Raw genomic sequence first — 17,643 nt, 5'->3', positions numbered from 1 at the left:
CAGTGCTGGCATGGAAGAGGCAATGACGAAACTACAGTCTCATTTTTAAGCCAAGGGCCATAATACAAAATCAGTCGAAACATGTGAAATTTCGACCAAAGATTCGATTTTTTAGATAATTGACACAAAATCCATTGTGAATAGGAGCAAGTACTAGGTTTCAACTAAGATGGGTCGATACCTAGTTTTGGCCCAAGCCGGTTGGTTTTTTAAATAAAACTATGCCCTCAACCATCGTTTTAGAGCCTACGAGCCTAATCCCATTCCATATGCAACTTAACCATAAATGATATGCCGGTAATACTTTGTCTCCTCACGGCTCTCAACCGTCTTTGGATGCCCACAAGTCACCCACCACTACCATAGGTCATTGACTTCAATACACATGAGATGCATGTGGAATCCTAACCATGCATCTAATGACACACACATACACGTACTCGTATAATTATGACTACACAAGATGCATAAGGAGTCAACAGCAATGACCTAAGCTACAACCCCCTGACATATTTAAACATGGCAATATGTCATAACCCAGCCCAACATGCTTCAGAGTTATCGATAGTTAAGCAATGAAATAAACATCCACCCAACATAAACCCAATGCGTGCATGTCCTAAACAGCATACTATTCTAGAACATACCAACATATCACAATGATAAATACAAAAGCATTTGAAAAGTAAGAATACTGAACCCTAAGTCTACAATCCCCTCAGTTAAACAGCATTCCAAAACCTTGAATTTAAATTCAAATTTCACGAATAAGATGTCCACAATCTTCAAAGACTCCTATTAACATGTGGGTTAAGTTAGATTCGAAATTGGAAATCAAACTGAACCAAAACAGAACTTAGTTCCTTGACAGCAAGCCAAGCGGTCAACTGCTTGGGGACTAGGCAGTCGCTTGGCAATCGGCCGCCCCCAATTGACTTCCCAAGTTGCCAAACAGCAACGCAACCTGAATTTTACACCTTTAAATCCACGAATGACAGGGGGTTTGGGGCCATTCTCAAGCATGAATTCTGACTCCAAGACATGGCCCAACACCCACAAATCAACCAAGCAACAAACACAACCCTAGATCTACAAATAAATTCAATCTGATCTGAGAAACTCAGAAATTGGGGAGATAGATCTCTCATTCCTCTTGTTGGATCTAATTAGAGACAATTGGAAAATATAGGTTCTCCAGCCAGATCTGAATTTCCCAAATCATGCCTTCGATCACAACATCAATCCCTCCTAATAATCGAATAAAATTAAATAGGATGAAAGGGAAAGAATATCTCACCTTCAAGACTGATGATCAAAGTGAGATCCAAGCAATCTGCCACAACCATCTCCCTCTTTCATACCTTACCTCTAGAACCCCTCAGCAGCCTAATGAGAGAGAACCATGAAAATTAGGGTTTAAACCATTAAATATGGGCTTAGGGAACATTAAACCCTGATATTCCTAAAACTCCCACCAACCAGGTCCCTAGGCGTTGGTAGCCATCCAACCGCTTGGTACTAGGGGTGTAAACGGATCGGATTCGGATCGGATAGTGGTAATACCATATCCGCATCCTATTATATTCAGACGGATTCGGACAATATCCTATCGGTTTTTGGATGGATTCTGTCGGATTCGGATGATAATAGGATAGTTATTTTCTTAAGTAGATTCTTCTAAATGGGCATGAATACAAATTCAATACAAGTTTTCGACTACCTGTTGACATCTTTACCATTTTATTTGTGAGGTTAGATTCAAAATTTAAGAACTTAGCAACTTTGGTCATTATTTTAGTAAGAAATCTACAAAAAAAGTCACAAAAATAAGAAAAATAAATCCAAATAAGAAACTTAATTGGATAATTTTATCAGACGGATAATAATCGGTTTTAAAGGGGTATACCATATCCACATCCTATTAGTAATTGGATGGAATCGGATACCGCTAAACGTATGCAAATGCGAATTCGGGAGCAGATTTTGGTTATCCATTTACACCCCTACTTGGTACCAACCGCCCTGTTGTCAATAAACCAGAAGAGTTGATTGATCCATGGTGTTTCCAAACATGAGAGAGATCTTTTGGGAATCACCAATGCTCATACCTGGACTTGGGTATCCTACAACTCAATTTCTAGAAGCTGGCAATCCATCTTCCGATTCTATCTGAGGGTGAGTCCTTCCTTCCATCACTCTCTGATACAACGGCATAACCTTGATCTCCACCGTCCAAATCTACAGATCTAGATTCCAATCCAATAATCTCTAGTTGGATGGTCCAAAACTTCCTAGCGATCTACAAGTCCTCGGACCTACAATTAGGGTTTCAAGTTACGATCCTAGAGGATATCACATTAGTACCTTCAAACTATCATGGTTCATGATCTCGATCTCAAGGCCCACCTTGCCAACTCAAAAAAGAGAGTTGGCTTGAGATCACTATGAGATTTTGTTGAGTTGGTGCAACTTTTTTCCCCAACTCAAGGCTATTTCAGCCCTTCCAAACAAATTGGTGACCTAAAATTTATTAAAGAAAAATAGTCTAAATGTTAATTCCACTTTGGACCCCAAGTAGGAAACAACTATGCTGAAGTGAAAAACCTTAACATGGCCTATTGTCACATCATATACTCATATTCATGCTCAAAATTTAAAATCAAAAAAGTCCAATTCATTATGCATGCCCATAGTTCAGATTATAAAGTTCAAATGATGATTCAATCATCAAAGTTACAACTTGCGAGTCAAGCATTGAGACCCAATGTGCCAAGCACGTCTTCTCATCTCGCTAAATGAAAAAGGAGAGGTATCTTGCCAGATATCAGTGAGATCTCGAGAGTTCTACCATACGAACAATGAGGATGATTGATGTTTGATCTCTACAAGATTTAAGGGGAAAAACCTTGATGAATCTTCTATGTCCTTTTTTAGCGTAGATGGAAGCCACTTGGCTTTTAACCCCCAAAAAAAAAGGAAAATAAGTTTTTTCATAAACTGGGATTTTATTTTTTTTTTTTTTTCCTGTTTTGACAGCCAGGGTATTGAGTGTATTGGTCTGTATCAGTTTGTGTTGTCCCACATTTGGTATCAGTTCATATTAACACTGTAACAATTCAGTATATATGAATACATTCATATCATATAGACATGGCCAATCTCGATGTGAAAATAGATAAAGAATAATTAGAGTTGTAACAAGCCTACACCATGAAAAGACAGCTACAAGAAAACAAAGAGAGTTGTCACTGGGAAGTGAAAGATCAGATAACAAATAACAGAAATGCAAATTGAACTATCGTGCATAAGTTATATATTTAAACTAACATACATTTTTAGTCTTCACAAGCAGAGAAATGGTACTTTTGTTCAGCTTCCCACTTATTGCCCTTCGTCATCAAATGGCAGAAATTCATAAACTTAGTGAATATTTAAAGAAAGAGCAGATAATGAGTTAAACCAAGGTAAATTTTCCAAGGAACAAATTAGTTCACAAACCTTAGGAAGGATACATAGTATGACAGTAGCTCCTCATTATGGAAGTCAAAAGAATATGTTATAAGGGTGTTTATATGTTCATTACTGAAAATGTAATCTGCAAAATTTTCAAGGAGAACAAGTCAAGACAAAACTCAGAACTGAAAAAGAAAAGGATCTGCTGAAAGTGGTTAGGCTCCCAAATCGACTTACAAATAGAATGTTCACTTTTTAAGTTCTGGATCATGATGCTCACTGTCTGTAACAACTGAAGAGGAACACTCAAAGTTCTACTAACATTTAATATACGTACAAACTGCCCCATGACCTGCTTCTCCATAAAAAAACTGCGCAATAGAGAAAGAAAAAGGCAGAAAAAATTAGACTTGTTCTGATCCTCAAAAAACAAAACAAAAAGGCTAACAATTGAGCAAGTCTCACTCAAAATAGGCTGGATCATGCTGATCACCATATGTCACCAACTCTGCAATCGATCTCAGAGCCTCAATAACATAGTCCTTCATGACAAAGTGTCAAAAAAATTATTCTAAATAAATTCAAAGAGAAATAAAAAATTTATCAGTCTTTCTCTTGATATAAAAAGGAATTTTATCAAGGAAACAGAATATGATAAACCAACAACAGACCAGTTGATGTAACCAGGGAGGACCCAATCCCTTTTTCCCGCCCCCTTCAAGAAGGCTGAATCTGACCAGGGGCAAATTGGTCATTTGTCCTATCATTTGGGGTCCTATTGGATGCAAAGTACTGTTAGGAGTCCATATCTACTTTTATTTTTGAATTTGAGTAAGTCTTCGATTAGTTATGGAAGAGTCCTAGTCAGGTTAGGAGTCCAAGTTAGAGAGGGAACTCTTAGTTGCATTCCACCTGCTACAAGGTTCTAGTCCTGTTATGTAATTTGAATCATCCTAGGATGAGTTATGTGAGAGTCCTTATAATGTAATACTGTATTTGATTGATCAAAACAGTAGCCAAATAGGACCTTTCACAGGGAATCAAGTTCAGATTTGATGGACGTAAGATGAAACAGAATTTAGATGTGAAAGAGGGCTGAAACTAGAGTGGTATTATAAGGATAAAAGCATAACAATATGGGCTGAATAGATCTTTAAAACAGGGGCAGAACCATGATGAAGGAATTGAAAGGACAATATGAAGGAATTAAAAATAAAAATGTAGCACCCAAACTTCACACCACAAGGTGGATCGATTGAATCAAACACCAACCTACCTTGATCAAACACAAGGAGTCTCCATAGAGAGGAATGCTAACAAAGCAATATGATTTCAATAGATGAGTTGTGTCTTCACCACTTACATAAGTCTCTTTATATAGCATTCTAAAGAGAAATAAACATTAATGGTAACATCTAACCACTAGCTAACACAACATATTACAAGCATTAATGGAAACATCCAACTACTACCCAACACCACTAGTCAAAACAACAACGGAAACATCCAACTACTACCCAATACCACTAGTCAAAACAATAATGGAAACATCCACCTACTACACCCCACCACTAACCAACACCACCTACTAGCTCCTTTGCTGACTTTTCAAAGCTAGACTTGGGCTTAGTTCAAAATAGTGGGCTGATATTCTCTCTAAAGTAATCCAAGCCCATGAAACCATGGGCTCATATTATCCCACTACAATAGCCCTAGCCCATGCAAGCCATGGGCTGTTTTGGATCATATCCTTAGGCTTTGATGGGCTTGACCATTGGGCTTTTCTCTTTTTTTGTATATGCTGCCAATTCTGCATCACCTTAGTAGAGTGGGAATCCCAAGTCAAGTAGAAGGCCTTCTTTGTTTTGTTTTATAAGTTGGAGTCCAATCATAAAACGGACTCCTCCTTAATTAGAAGTCTTATGTGTTAGCACTTTATTTAAGAGTCCTCGTTTGTTTTCCGATTTGAGCCCAAGTAGAAGTGCTAGTTTGAAAACACCTTCTAATGAGTCTATTCATGTAAGGAAATATAGCCCCAAAGCCTGTAATGAGATAGTTGGGAGATTAATAAAATTTTATTGAAGGAGATATCAAGTGGAGGCATGGGTTTCCAAGGAAACCTGCAGCAGCTTTGGCTTTTACATTCTTTCAGTAAATTCAGCATTCTAGTCCCCAAGAACCAGTAAGTTATTATCCCTAACAGCCTCATAACTAGTAAGCAAAATCCTTGGCCCTCAATCTTCTTCCTCCTTCCATTGCACCCTTCTCATTTTATTTTCTTGAATTTTTGGACTTTTCTAGAGACCCAAATATCAAGGTCAAACCTACGCCAATCTAACTGTTAGATCTGTCCCAAACTTTAGAAGCCTCATCCCCCCAACCTTCTGACCTTAGATCCCAGTTTGACCCTCCGATTTTAAGATATAATTATTCTCCTGAATTTTTATACTTCCCAAAACCCTAAAACAAGAACCTTCATATTTTTATAGTAATCCAAACACCACCAAAATGGGGGATCATATTCCCATATCACCTACATTCCTCCAAGTTTCAACCTCATAAGCCCCTCATAACTCGAGTGTACAAACGCAAGAATAGAGGGAGAAACGCAGAATCACCCTCAGCAGCTCCAAGGGATCAGTCTCAAAAGATAGAAGGGACAGGTGGCCAACTTCTATTGGACAGCAACCAATACCCTGCTGTTGGCAGAGAAGCAAAGGAGATAATACATGTGCCAAGAGAGGATTGGAGAGAGGTGTAAGAGACTGTTAGAAATATTCTGTTATGTAAAGGGGGAAAGGCAGGGAATTGAGGTTATGCGAAAAGTTATGGAGTAAGGAGCAAGCAGAGCTTGCTGGGAAAGGGGTCTCTCGGGTAAGGCTTTTGGTAGGAGTTTGTTACTGTTTTTTGATTGTGCTGGTTTTTCATTTGGTTGTTAGTGAATCATTGAGTAGAAAGGGGTTGTAATCATCTGATAGTGTTAGTTCTTTGTTCAATGAAATAAGCCATCATTATGCTGCTGTTTATGTAAATTTGGAATGGCAATTTCTGGTGAAATTTATCTTGTTCATTGTGTTTGGGGAGATTGGTGGTGAGACTTAAGGGTTCTTATCACAACCCATTCTGACACCTATAGACACCAGTTTCCCATCTCAAGGAATTTATACCATATCTCCCATTGGATGGACTACATATCTTTAAGATCCTAAGTATCATCCTAGAGCATATCATGTTTGACCACAAAGCATTAATATATATATATATATATATATATATATATATATATATATATATATATAGAGAGAGAGAGAGAGAGAGAGAGAGAGAGAGAGAAAACCCTTCTACCTAAGAAGTCATCCCTTCACAGCCCATATCACAAAGGATCTCCATATCCCCTAAACTAAATACCCCCTAATCCCACAACCGCAGGGTTCGAAGACCCCCAATTTTACTACAAATTCAATCGAATTGATCCTGAAAACTGGCCCTCGATTAGGGGGTTACATCATCAGTGCTCTCAAGAAAATGCAAGGGCAGCCCTGGCAGAAAAGAAGAAAATAATAGTGAGGATTACATAAATGCTAGTGAACCTAAAAGGCTATCCCTCTTGATCCCTTTTCACCTAGCCAGAAGAAACACAGAATCATTAAACTATTAGCTATGTAACTGAAAAGCAACCCAAGTACCTGGTTAACCATTCAATAAGTTTCGCTGTGAAAACTGACATGTTTGTTTGTAGCTAATCTAGGACATGCCCTTCCCATCCAATGGTTGGATGTTGCCATTCCATGTGAACATCAGAAGGTCAGTGCATGAGAAGCTCCCATGGGGAAACAACCACAGGAAACTTCACATCAGCACAAAAGAGGAAAAAGCAGAGCGTAACAAAGGCAATGGTCTGTTCCCATTGCAGTCAGACAGAGATTGTAACAAAAAAAGTATTCTGCTCTGCTGTGATACACTGCATCTGCCTCCAGTGTGCTCTTTCTTCTATTTCTCCTCCTTTTCCTTCTGCTTCTGTTGTTACATCTCTCTTGCACAGCAGCGGGTGGTATCATGATACCTAGTTGGGTGTGTGGAGCATTGGAGCAATATAGGAAAGGATGTTCACTAGCAGTGCCATTTAAAAACAGTACAACGGCACAGAAATGGCAAGGAGAGTAGGTTCTATATGGAGGACCCTTTTGGTTCCATAGTTTTGTTGGATTTGGGAAATATGAATCTTATATACAAAATAAATAGGTGACAGCAAGGACCCAGAGGTTTGAAGACTTCCTTTGCTGTTACATTTGCGTACACTAAATTGAGGTGGTCCTCCTACCTCCCACGCCACAACATTAGAGGAATTTCAACGCACAGCTGGATGATCAAGTAGTTTTGAATGATTTAGATAAAATTATTTGATTCTCAAAACCAACCAATCCACTAACATGTATGGGACAACCAGTCTAACCAGATAACCCTGTAAGTGTCAGAAAACTGAGATGCAACAAGACTAAATTAAGAATATTGATCTATGAAGGCATATCAATACATTACCTTGTTACTTTCATTAACGATTTGAACTTTTTCCAGCTGGTCAGTTAAATATCTGCAGCCAGTGAAACACCAGTTAAAAATACCATCTCTAGCATCAGCCAAATAAAATTGAGAATCTGAGATCATAGCAGTAATGATGGTATTTTTTTTACAATGGTAGTGATAATTCAAAAGCATGGATAGAAGAATTAAAGCATGCAAACAAACTTCTGTATATCCAAGTAAAAACGCATTACAATTTTGGATTTTTTATCACTTCTCTTTGAATAAATTTTTGGAAATTGCAACATCTAATTTGAAAACCTCTTCCTATTGTAATTTGTTTGGGAAACAAGATAGCAGCTAGTAAGTTCCTAGTTTTAGTTTAAGTATTGACAATATTAGTTGAACTGAAAAGAGTAAAAATTGCAATAACAATTCAAATCTTGAAGTAGGATTCTAGTAACTTAACATAACCCATTTTCTTTCTGGATTCATTTTCTACTTTTTGGTAAGTCGTAAGTAGTTAATATCCTCACAGAATAGGGAAAAACAGTCAATGAAGTTGTCCAATTGATTTGTGCTGCCAGAGCTCCCCTAGAAAAGGAAGTATAACAAGTCTGGACAGATCATGGTGAAGATAAAACATAGGGATTAACCAGTTACACACTCATGTTGGATTCTTGACTAAACTTCAGTATTCAAATTTAATAATTAGAAAATGAGAAGTCCTCATACAGTTTTATAATAAATAGGCAATAAGCGTTGTCACGAAAAATAGATTCTTTGAAATAAAATCAGCAGAAATAAGGATCCAGCCATTTCAAAACCCTGAAATCAAAGTACTTTCCTAACACATGTCTGTTTGATCCAGTCATTTAAAATCAGGAACTCGAATTTGGTTGGACATTAGAGGATCAATACAACCTTTGAAAGAACGAGCTGTTTGCAATATTGGTATAGGAAGTTCTGCCTCATTTGCATTCAAACCTTGGCTAACAACAATTCCTGGCCACTTCTAGCCATCAGCTTTTACTTCTTTCAAATCAAATAGTTGGTCAGTTTCCTCATGATGACAAATGGAATTTCTCCTCTTATTTATATGATCTTCCAACCCATTTCATTTCAGCAATTGTAGATATAAGGGTTTCCTCTTGGGGGGCACATGCTCTACCCTTCTAAAACAGTCACTTTTACAACCAAATCTGCATATTTGTCCTTTTGACCGAAACCATCATCCGCATGCCCAATCATCAAGAAATGGTGGAATTTACTTTGGCATCTGCGGATACTGCCTCGTTATAAAGTTTTTTCCCCTGGAGAATGATTAATAATGGCCTTTATCTAAAAGATGTGGTTGCAAGTTGGTTATCTTGTTCACTTCTGTGTTCCTTTTGCAACAATGAGCAGGAATTTGAACTCCATTTATTCTTCCAATGTCCATGGATGGGCCAAGTTTGGAGATGTGGACCCTTGGGTCTGGGTCTGGGATGAAACAAAAGATGGGAGGTTTCTAGGAGACCTGCGGTTGGGTATGTGAGGCTTTTAGGGGAATTCTTGGGCAGGGCTTGAAGATCTTAGAAGAGGATTCTTGGATTCTTTACATTCTTTTTGATTTCTTCTCTTTCTTTCTTTTCTATTTTCTTTCTTTTCTTTTTTTCTTTTCTATTTTCGTTCTTTTCTTTTTTTCTTTTCTATTTTCGTTCTTTTCTTTTTTTTTTCTTTCTTCTCTTTCTTTCGTTCATTTCTCTTTTCTTTCGTTCATTTCTCTTTTCTTTCGTTCATTTCTCTTTTCTTTCGTTCATTTCTCTTTTCTTTCTTTTGTTCATTTCTCTTTTCTTTCTTTGTTCTTTTTCTGAAATTTCAAGACTGCTGCAAGATCCAAGAACATAAAAAATATAAAATAAAAAAACAGAAATAAAAGGGGGAAAGGAGGTGCCATAGGGTATGGGGAGGTGGGGGAGAGGCCTTGATGTTGCCACAAGGGTGGGGGAGGGTTTCTTAGAGATTCCTGGGTGTTTATTGAATTTGAAACAGCAGGGCATTAGTTGTCGCAGGGTAGGGGAAAACGAAAAGAAGAAGTGGGGCTGGGGTTGGGGAAGGATTACTTGCTGGTTTGCAGAAAATTCTTGAAGGATGCTTACTGGAATTTCTTGCTGGATCACATGGAAGACTTGGCTGAAACAAGAGAACTCGATAACCGCAAGGTCCTACCCAAATAGGACCCTGCCGCAACTTTCTTGGCTGCAATTCTTTAATAAATTCCAGATGAGAATTGAGAAATTTACAAAGAAAGAGTGGGCTTATTTATAGCCTACTAAAAGACTCTCAACCTGAGTGGGCTTCCATCATAGATTAGAATCCCCTAACAATTTATCTCAATCATCCAAATAATCAATTTATTTCATTTAAAATGCCCCCCGCCTCAAAAGCACCTCGGAGGGCGCCTCGTCGACTCATCAGCCACAACTAGCCTAAACCGCCTCGCATCACCTCGTCATCGTGAAATATATGCCAAAGACTCAAGAACTCATGTTTGACTCAAACTAGACTCCTAATTCACAAAGACTCTTCTAAAAACAAAAAAGAAAACACTGAAAATTAGAATCAGCAATAATTAGGCCTCGATTGACCAACCTACCGTCTAAAAGGGTTAGGCCAGCCCTAGGTGCACCACTTTGGAGTGGCCTTGAGGCCCACTCCAAGGTTTCGGTCAGACGCTAAATCTTGGTTCACATCACATTGGTTTGGGATTTCCTTTGTAATTGTGTGGAGATGATTAAAGATATATCAAGTTTTTATTGGCTGATTCTTTTAAGATTTAGTCATTAATTACCCAGGTGTAATGCTACCATGAGGGGGAGGTTGAAGATTTACCTCTCTATCTACTCAAGACTTTTATCTTAAGATGGTATTCTAAAACAACAAAAACTGCTTACTTGGTCTGCAAACTACTTTTTACCTACCACATGGTCTGCTATAAACCATACTATCCTTTACCTACATACTTGGACCGTAGTAACCGATACAGCCCTATACCTTCCCTATTTGGTCTACAATAACCAATACTACCTTTTTACCCACCTACTTGGCCCCTACTGCTTTTTACCTACCTTTTGGTCTACAGTAACCCAAACAACCTTTGCCTACTATTTTGTTCTCAGTAACCTATATTTGACTTGTAGAAACCTTTTATTGAGGCTCTATTGCTGCCTTTGGTTGAGCAGAATTACTACCCACTACCTAGTACTTGTTTTCTCACGAAGAGCTTATATGCGAACATAGGAAATGTATTTCTTATCTACTAATGTGGGCACTAGAGCTGCAATTTATCTTCTCTTGTGGAGATTCCCGCTTAATATCTGCCTCTTGTTGTGTAGCTAGAGAAGTTGCACTTTTAAGACTACAATTGGCATCATTTGGATGGTGCTTATAATATTATTGTTAATACTAAGCTTATAGATGCAAATCATGTTCACTACCGCCTATTATTCTCATTGTTGGATGGTTCATTCTACATGATGATTATTTATTGAAGTTGTTGTTGATTATCTCCTAGGTGAAGTTCTCTCAAAGTTTATTGGCGTCTGCTAATGCTACTTGCACTGAAGATTTATGAAGTTCTTTAACATATGTTCCAGTTATTCAAAGTTGGAGCCTTTGATATGTATGCTCCAGCTTGAGGGGAGTGTTAGCAGATGTTACTGTGAAGGGGCATTGACCCTGGTGTACCATAGGGGTGTACATTAGTAATGCATGCTCATTGTTCCTTTATTCTTTGGTTTCTTTCTTTTTCAGTTTGTTTCCCTTCCTTCTTATTGCTTGGGTGTCAAGCAAGTTTATTTTAGGGTAGTAATATTTGAAAATATTTGAAGATCTTGTAATCAAATTTAAGGATATTTGGGAACCAAATCTGGAAACTTTTTTTAGTAGTTTCTATTCTTTGAGTGAATGTCTAATTTTCCTTTTTATGCAACTTGATAGGACCTTACTATAATCTTAACAGCAAGAACAGCTAGAACAACAATGGAGCAACAGCTGAAGTCATTAAGTAATATCAAATAGATAATACTGAAGAACACAAGCTGCTTCTACCAACTGATACTTAAAAACAACAAAGCAAACTAATCTCTCTGATAACCAGAGTAGCCCCAACATACAGAGCCCCTCCGAGAGGTCTCCCCTCTCCCACAAGCATCGCTTGCCACTTTCTTCCTCCCCTCTCCTTCTCTCCCCTTCCTTACATACCCTAACAGTCCTAACAAACTCTTACATCTCTTCCCATTAATCTCCTGCCACCTGGACTGTCTCTTCTGCAGCACTGCTGTGAGCAGAAATGACTGCAGTCCAATAGAATGTTGCCAACTGTCCCTTCCTTACTTTTGTTCCCTTCAGCCACTGGAAGTGATATTGTGCTCTTCCCCTTATTCTTGCGCTTGTACACCCGAGTTATGAGGGGCCTATCACAACTCAATTTAGGAAAGTATTCCTAGACTGTTATTGGATCTTTGACTATTTAATAAAGCACATGCAGGTTTCATGAGAACACTCTCCTGCTCTCCTCATTCTCTTCGCCTTCTTCTTCACTCTTCTCTTCATTGTCTCTATCTCTCTCTCTGACCTTCTAAACTGCAAGTTCTGTTACAAATCTGTTGAACCAATAGTTCAATTTTGATTCAATTTAAGTTAGTATGTAACTAGCACATGACTGCTTCGTAGAATGCAATTAGAACATTATTTTGAGTATATTCTACATTCCTAGTCAATTCAAGTTACACAATACATTAAGGATTGGGTTACACCTTTCCTTTTTTAGTATAAGAATCTAACTTTAAACCATTAATGTAATATTGTATTAGGTGACTAGGTCTACAACCAAGGACGAATTTGTCCGCAGCAAGCATATCAAGCAGAAGTGATTGAATAAACAGATGATGATGATAGCATCAAGCAATTGATAGCTAGGCCTTGTAAAGGAACGATTGCAAGAGAGCAATCAGGTAGACCTTGAGTCTTTACAACCTACCTGTTATCACTGAAGCATACAGAGAAGACAAAGACGCATATTAGGGGATTAACTAATTGCATTGTAAGTCTTTGCTGCTTTTTGGTTCATTTGCTTAACCATTTCATGCAAGCTGTTGTTGCCTAGTTCCTCCTTGTGAGAACTCAGTTTAGTGTGTGATCTGAACTCCAGAGAAATTGGTGTTTGACCAATCAACTCCTTGTAATGAAGTGTTCAGGAGGTTCATCAGTGGGATCCGATGGATCAATTGATTCCTTGACGGTGTGATTCCAAGGAGCCAGGAGGTTCAAACCAAAGCTTCCCCTTCAACTAGGTTAAAGAAAACCTTTAAGATTCAGGCTTCAGATTTGAGTCTTCATCAGTTTCGGCCATCAATAAGCTGCTGCCAAGCTAATTCAGCACAATAGTGAATTAATTGCATTAGTCCTATCTTTGGTTCTAATTCCCCAGACCCCAGCTTTCCCTTTTCTAATTTTTATCATTGGAAATCCTAAATAAACAAAGCCTGCCAACCATCCAAATTCACAATTAGATTCCTTCCAAATTCAACTCACAGCTAACATACTTAATCCCTTTTGCTGCACATGAATTCCATTAAAACCCTAATATCTTCATAACCCTAATATCTGCATACCCACTTTTATTCAAGTTTCAAGTTCAAATAGGCTACTGCTTTGAAAACCTGCAATTGACTTCTATAAGCAGCCAACATACATAATCCCTTTTGCTGCACATGAATTCCATTAAAACCCTAATATCTGCATACCCACTTTTGTTCAAGTTTCAAGTTCAAATACGCTACTGCTTTGAAAACCTGCAATTAACTTCTAGAAGCAGATACACAAGGTGTTCTGAAAATTCTGCCTAATCAATCTAACTGTCAAAACTTTCTGAAATCTTGATTGAATCTTCTCATAACCTTAAGGGACTCTTGGTCGAGTTTTATACCAATCCAACTAACCAATTACACAGAATTGTATTTACCCCTAACTCCAAGTTGTACTAGGAATCCCCCATAACTCCAGATTTAACATCCTGATTTAGTTGTAAATTTCAACATATATTCTCCTCCCTCATTTACTTGACATAACCCTCATCCTTAACTCTCAAGTGGGCCCCAGACTCAGTTTTGGCCTACTCGAATTGGCTTGCTCATACAAGATCCTGGATAATTGGTCCCTACTTGAACCTATTCAACCTAGGGCTGAGTCAACGCTAATTCATAAATGTTGAAACCTATTCTGTGCCACCTCTCTAAGTATAATTCTTCTCTTTTTTACTGTCTAAGCCACTCATTTTAAGTCATACAGCTGACCAATGAGCACCTAGTGGTAGTAGTTTTGTGGGATTTATTGAATCTTTCCTTCTTTCTATTTGTTCCGGTAAATAATTGATAAGTGGGTAATTTATATTCATCCATCAATACATACTTGGGGCTTTTTGAGTCAAATCCCAGATCCGATAGGCAGTGCCAACCTGCCTTAGCCTTTTCCCTCCAAATAGCCCAAAGCTAGTAGGCTAGTACAGTTCTATCTCCCACAGTGTGGAAGATACAGAGCTAGTGGATCCAACTGAACACTGCTTTATGTGTCCATACTCGAAATCCTGGCCCTAAAAGGAAAATACTACAAGTTCAATTTACAGCTTAAAATCTCAATGCATACAGTATACCCTTTCATACAACCAACCTCTTCCAAGTAAAACTGCACATTCTTACACTACGTCATCTTGAAGCTCAAGAGCTTCTTCTGAAATGAGAGCAATCCCACAGTGAGACCTAAAATGATCTTACACTGCAGAAAATTTGTGGAACCGTGTCCATCTACCACTGATAAAACTGTATAATGCAGTTGGACTCTTGCACATATTATAGTCTCTAAGTTCTTATAATACACCATAAACTTCCTAATAACATGACTTATCTACTGGAAGTTCCCTTTCAGCTATCTCTAATTTGAGAATACAAGTCACGTCCTACATATTGTACTAAACAAGCCACCAGCACAACCAAGTTTTAGGCACTATATTGTGTTCGCATACAAAAATTTAAGAATTAGGGTTTTCTATCAAAGAGCGACGGATGTCTACCACGTGACAGAAAATGAAACAAAATATTTAATTGTAATCAAAATTTGACAAGAAGCTGTCATGTGCTGCACTATTTCAAATAATATTTTAACCGACATGAAACTTTCCCTCAATTTGGAAGAAGGAAGTCCTTCAGCTGAAAGTCTGGCTTATTCACAATGTGGTTCCCCAAAAGGATATGCATTACAGTCTCAATCGGAATGCAAGTAACTGATTAAATTGCAAACCCCATTAAGTTGAAAAAAGAATGATCACGCGGGAATTCTAAAGGACCCGCATGAAAGCAGAAGAATGAACGAAAAATACAGTAGACAACAAAAATTTAAATTTCCAAACAGACCAAAGCTCGACCAGATTCTCTAGCTACACAATCGGAACCAGAATTTTCGGACTACATGCTTGAGACAGAGAGCGAAAGAACAAGACAAACCTGAGTTCTTCCAAGGAGAATCGATTCCTCGATCGCCAGAAAGAAAACCACATGTTTGGATGATCAGAGCAACAATTTAGACATAGTTAGCCTGAAAAATCGCCATGAGAAGGTAAGGTTCAGGCTTCGCTCCCATGACACAGGATCTTCGCCCTAACGTTCAATTGCTGATAGGTTTTCCTCGTGTTCACGATCGGATCAGATCAGACGTTCTTTTTCGATATTCCTTCTCTCTATTTTCCCACCGAAATTTCGATGGGTACAGAAAAGGATACAAAATAATATAAACTCATAACCTTCTCATAAACAGTAAATCTGTCCTCTGTCGAAAGAAAAAAAAAAAAAAGAAAACTATTCTCTTTTGTTTTTTCTCCAAAGTGAAAGCAGAACTGGTGCGTGAATCACAAACGATTACATACTTTCTTCTTGAGCAACGCAAATCAGCCACTAGACAATCTGAGTCGTCAATGTGGAAAAGTCTGTGACTAGGCAATCTGAATCGTCCATATGCAAATTTTTTACGGCCTCCTTGCTTTATCTTATAATTACCCTAACCATTCTAAACTTTTTCTTTTCTGGAAAGACTTCTTATTATAACTTCACTTCTAATAGCCACAAGAGAGATCTATCACCATTTTCTTCCTTGATTGAAAGTTTAGGTTTAACCTAAACGCTCGTATCAAAGTGACAAGTGTCTACTGAAGTATTGAGAAAGACCTGAAAGAAATAACATTGTTACATACAAGAAAGGAGGGGATGGAGATCCCATCCAAACCTTATAAAGATTGCACCTACATGCTCCTATAGCTAAGTGATACAGGAACAAATATCATTGAACCGGGTCCATCCTTGGTTCAATCCTCAACCCCAATTGGGGACGAACCGACCGATTTAAGTTCGAGCAAACCGGGTTCGAAGATAGCCTGTTCAGGAAGAAACCAAACACGATCAGCTAGCAAGCATCAGTCCGAGATTCATGGGAAGAGACGGTTATCAGCACTCGTGGGAGTGGACGATCGTGCCAACTCGGATAACTGCCACACCCTAGCATCAAGATTGTGCAACCAAGGGAGGTTATCCATTACCCCACTAACGGGTCTAACCGTCAAGATCGGACGGTCACCAGAAGAAAGCACGTACGAGTTCAACGAACAGGATTAAGAAGTAAACTCTATATAAGTCAAAACCTACGTACAAAGAAGGTATCTGAATCATATTCCCAGTTATCATATGCTTACTATAGCTCTGCAACTAGTCAGAGCCTTTGTGATCAGTTCATTAACTGATTTAGCCATCGGGGGTGGACTCCCGACCCCCACGATCGGGCCACATCTGACGATTGTTTTGCAGGTCATTCTCAAGTGATCTAAGGGCTGAGCAGATTTTGGACGCATCACTAAGTAATTAGTAGGAGTGTTTATAGCCCTATTGAAAAACTGAAACAGCCAAATAAAAAGTGTTGGGATTTATTAATTATTTTATTAATAAATTAAATGCTCAAAGACAAATCTGGAAAGTCACTTTTAGGGCGGTTACAAAATATAGGTTATATATTTGTAACCACCACATCACTTGAGAGTAAGTGAATGTGATTCATTCGTGCATAAATTTTCCAAAAATAGAGGCAGCTCCCATCTCTCTCTCTCTCCCTCTCTCAAGAAAACGAAGGAAGGGTTTTTAATTTCCTTGCGCCGTATTGGGCGCGGGCTAGTTTCTCGTCGATGTTTCAACATAGAGGATGAAGCCTACATGATAACTCCTGAAGAGATCGACTATGAGATGACTTCAGTTGATGAGCATGAACCGAAGAGCGTGCAGAAAGCTCTTGCGGGGTCAAGCTCAAAGGAATGGTTGAAAGTAATACAAGAAGAGTTGGAGTCGATGAAAGTTAATTATGTCTGGGACTTGGTTGACTTGCCACTGGGCCGAAAGGCAATTGGGAACAAGTGGGTTCTCAAGATCAAGAGAAAGGCAGATAGATCTTTTGAGAGATTCAAGGATCGTTTAGTGGCTAAGGGCTACACCCAATGAGAAGGCGTTGATTATAAGGAAACTTTTCCCCCTGTGGTTAGGTTTGCCTCAATCTGCCTCATACTAGCCATTGTTGCTCAATTGGACTTTGAGCTTT

General features: G+C 38.5%; 1 protein-coding gene across 4 annotated transcripts in view; it reads right to left on the bottom strand.

Moving 5' to 3' along the window:
* LOC149015797 (CLEC16A-like protein) overlaps positions 1 to 15,826 on the bottom strand; it is a 98,370-nt gene extending 82,544 nt beyond the window's left edge. For 2 of the 4 annotated variants that reach the window (XM_089155674.1, XM_089155675.1), the window contains exons 1-6: positions 15,516 to 15,823; positions 7,993 to 8,044; positions 3,919 to 3,995; positions 3,691 to 3,824; positions 3,499 to 3,595; positions 3,332 to 3,389 (exon numbers count right to left, since the gene is read on the bottom strand). In XM_089155674.1, coding sequence (XP_089011800.1) covers positions 3,332 to 3,389; positions 3,499 to 3,595; positions 3,691 to 3,824; positions 3,919 to 3,995; positions 7,993 to 8,044; positions 15,516 to 15,568 — 471 coding nt within the window. In that variant the 5' untranslated portion in view covers positions 15,569 to 15,823. Of the gene's footprint in view, positions 1 to 3,331; positions 3,390 to 3,498; positions 3,596 to 3,690; positions 3,825 to 3,918; positions 3,996 to 7,992; positions 8,045 to 15,515 lie in introns of all 4 variants that reach the window. The other 2 variants (XM_089155673.1, XM_089155672.1) reach the window with 2 other exon arrangements.
* Between the last annotated feature and the right edge of the window lie 1,817 nt (positions 15,827 to 17,643).

This window comes from Hakea prostrata, chromosome 5, assembly GCF_041222555.1.
Source record: "Hakea prostrata isolate BN-2017 chromosome 5, UWA_Hpros_2, whole genome shotgun sequence".
NCBI lineage: Eukaryota > Viridiplantae > Streptophyta > Magnoliopsida > Proteales > Proteaceae > Hakea > Hakea prostrata.
This window is presented reverse-complemented; position numbering and strand designations above follow the sequence as displayed.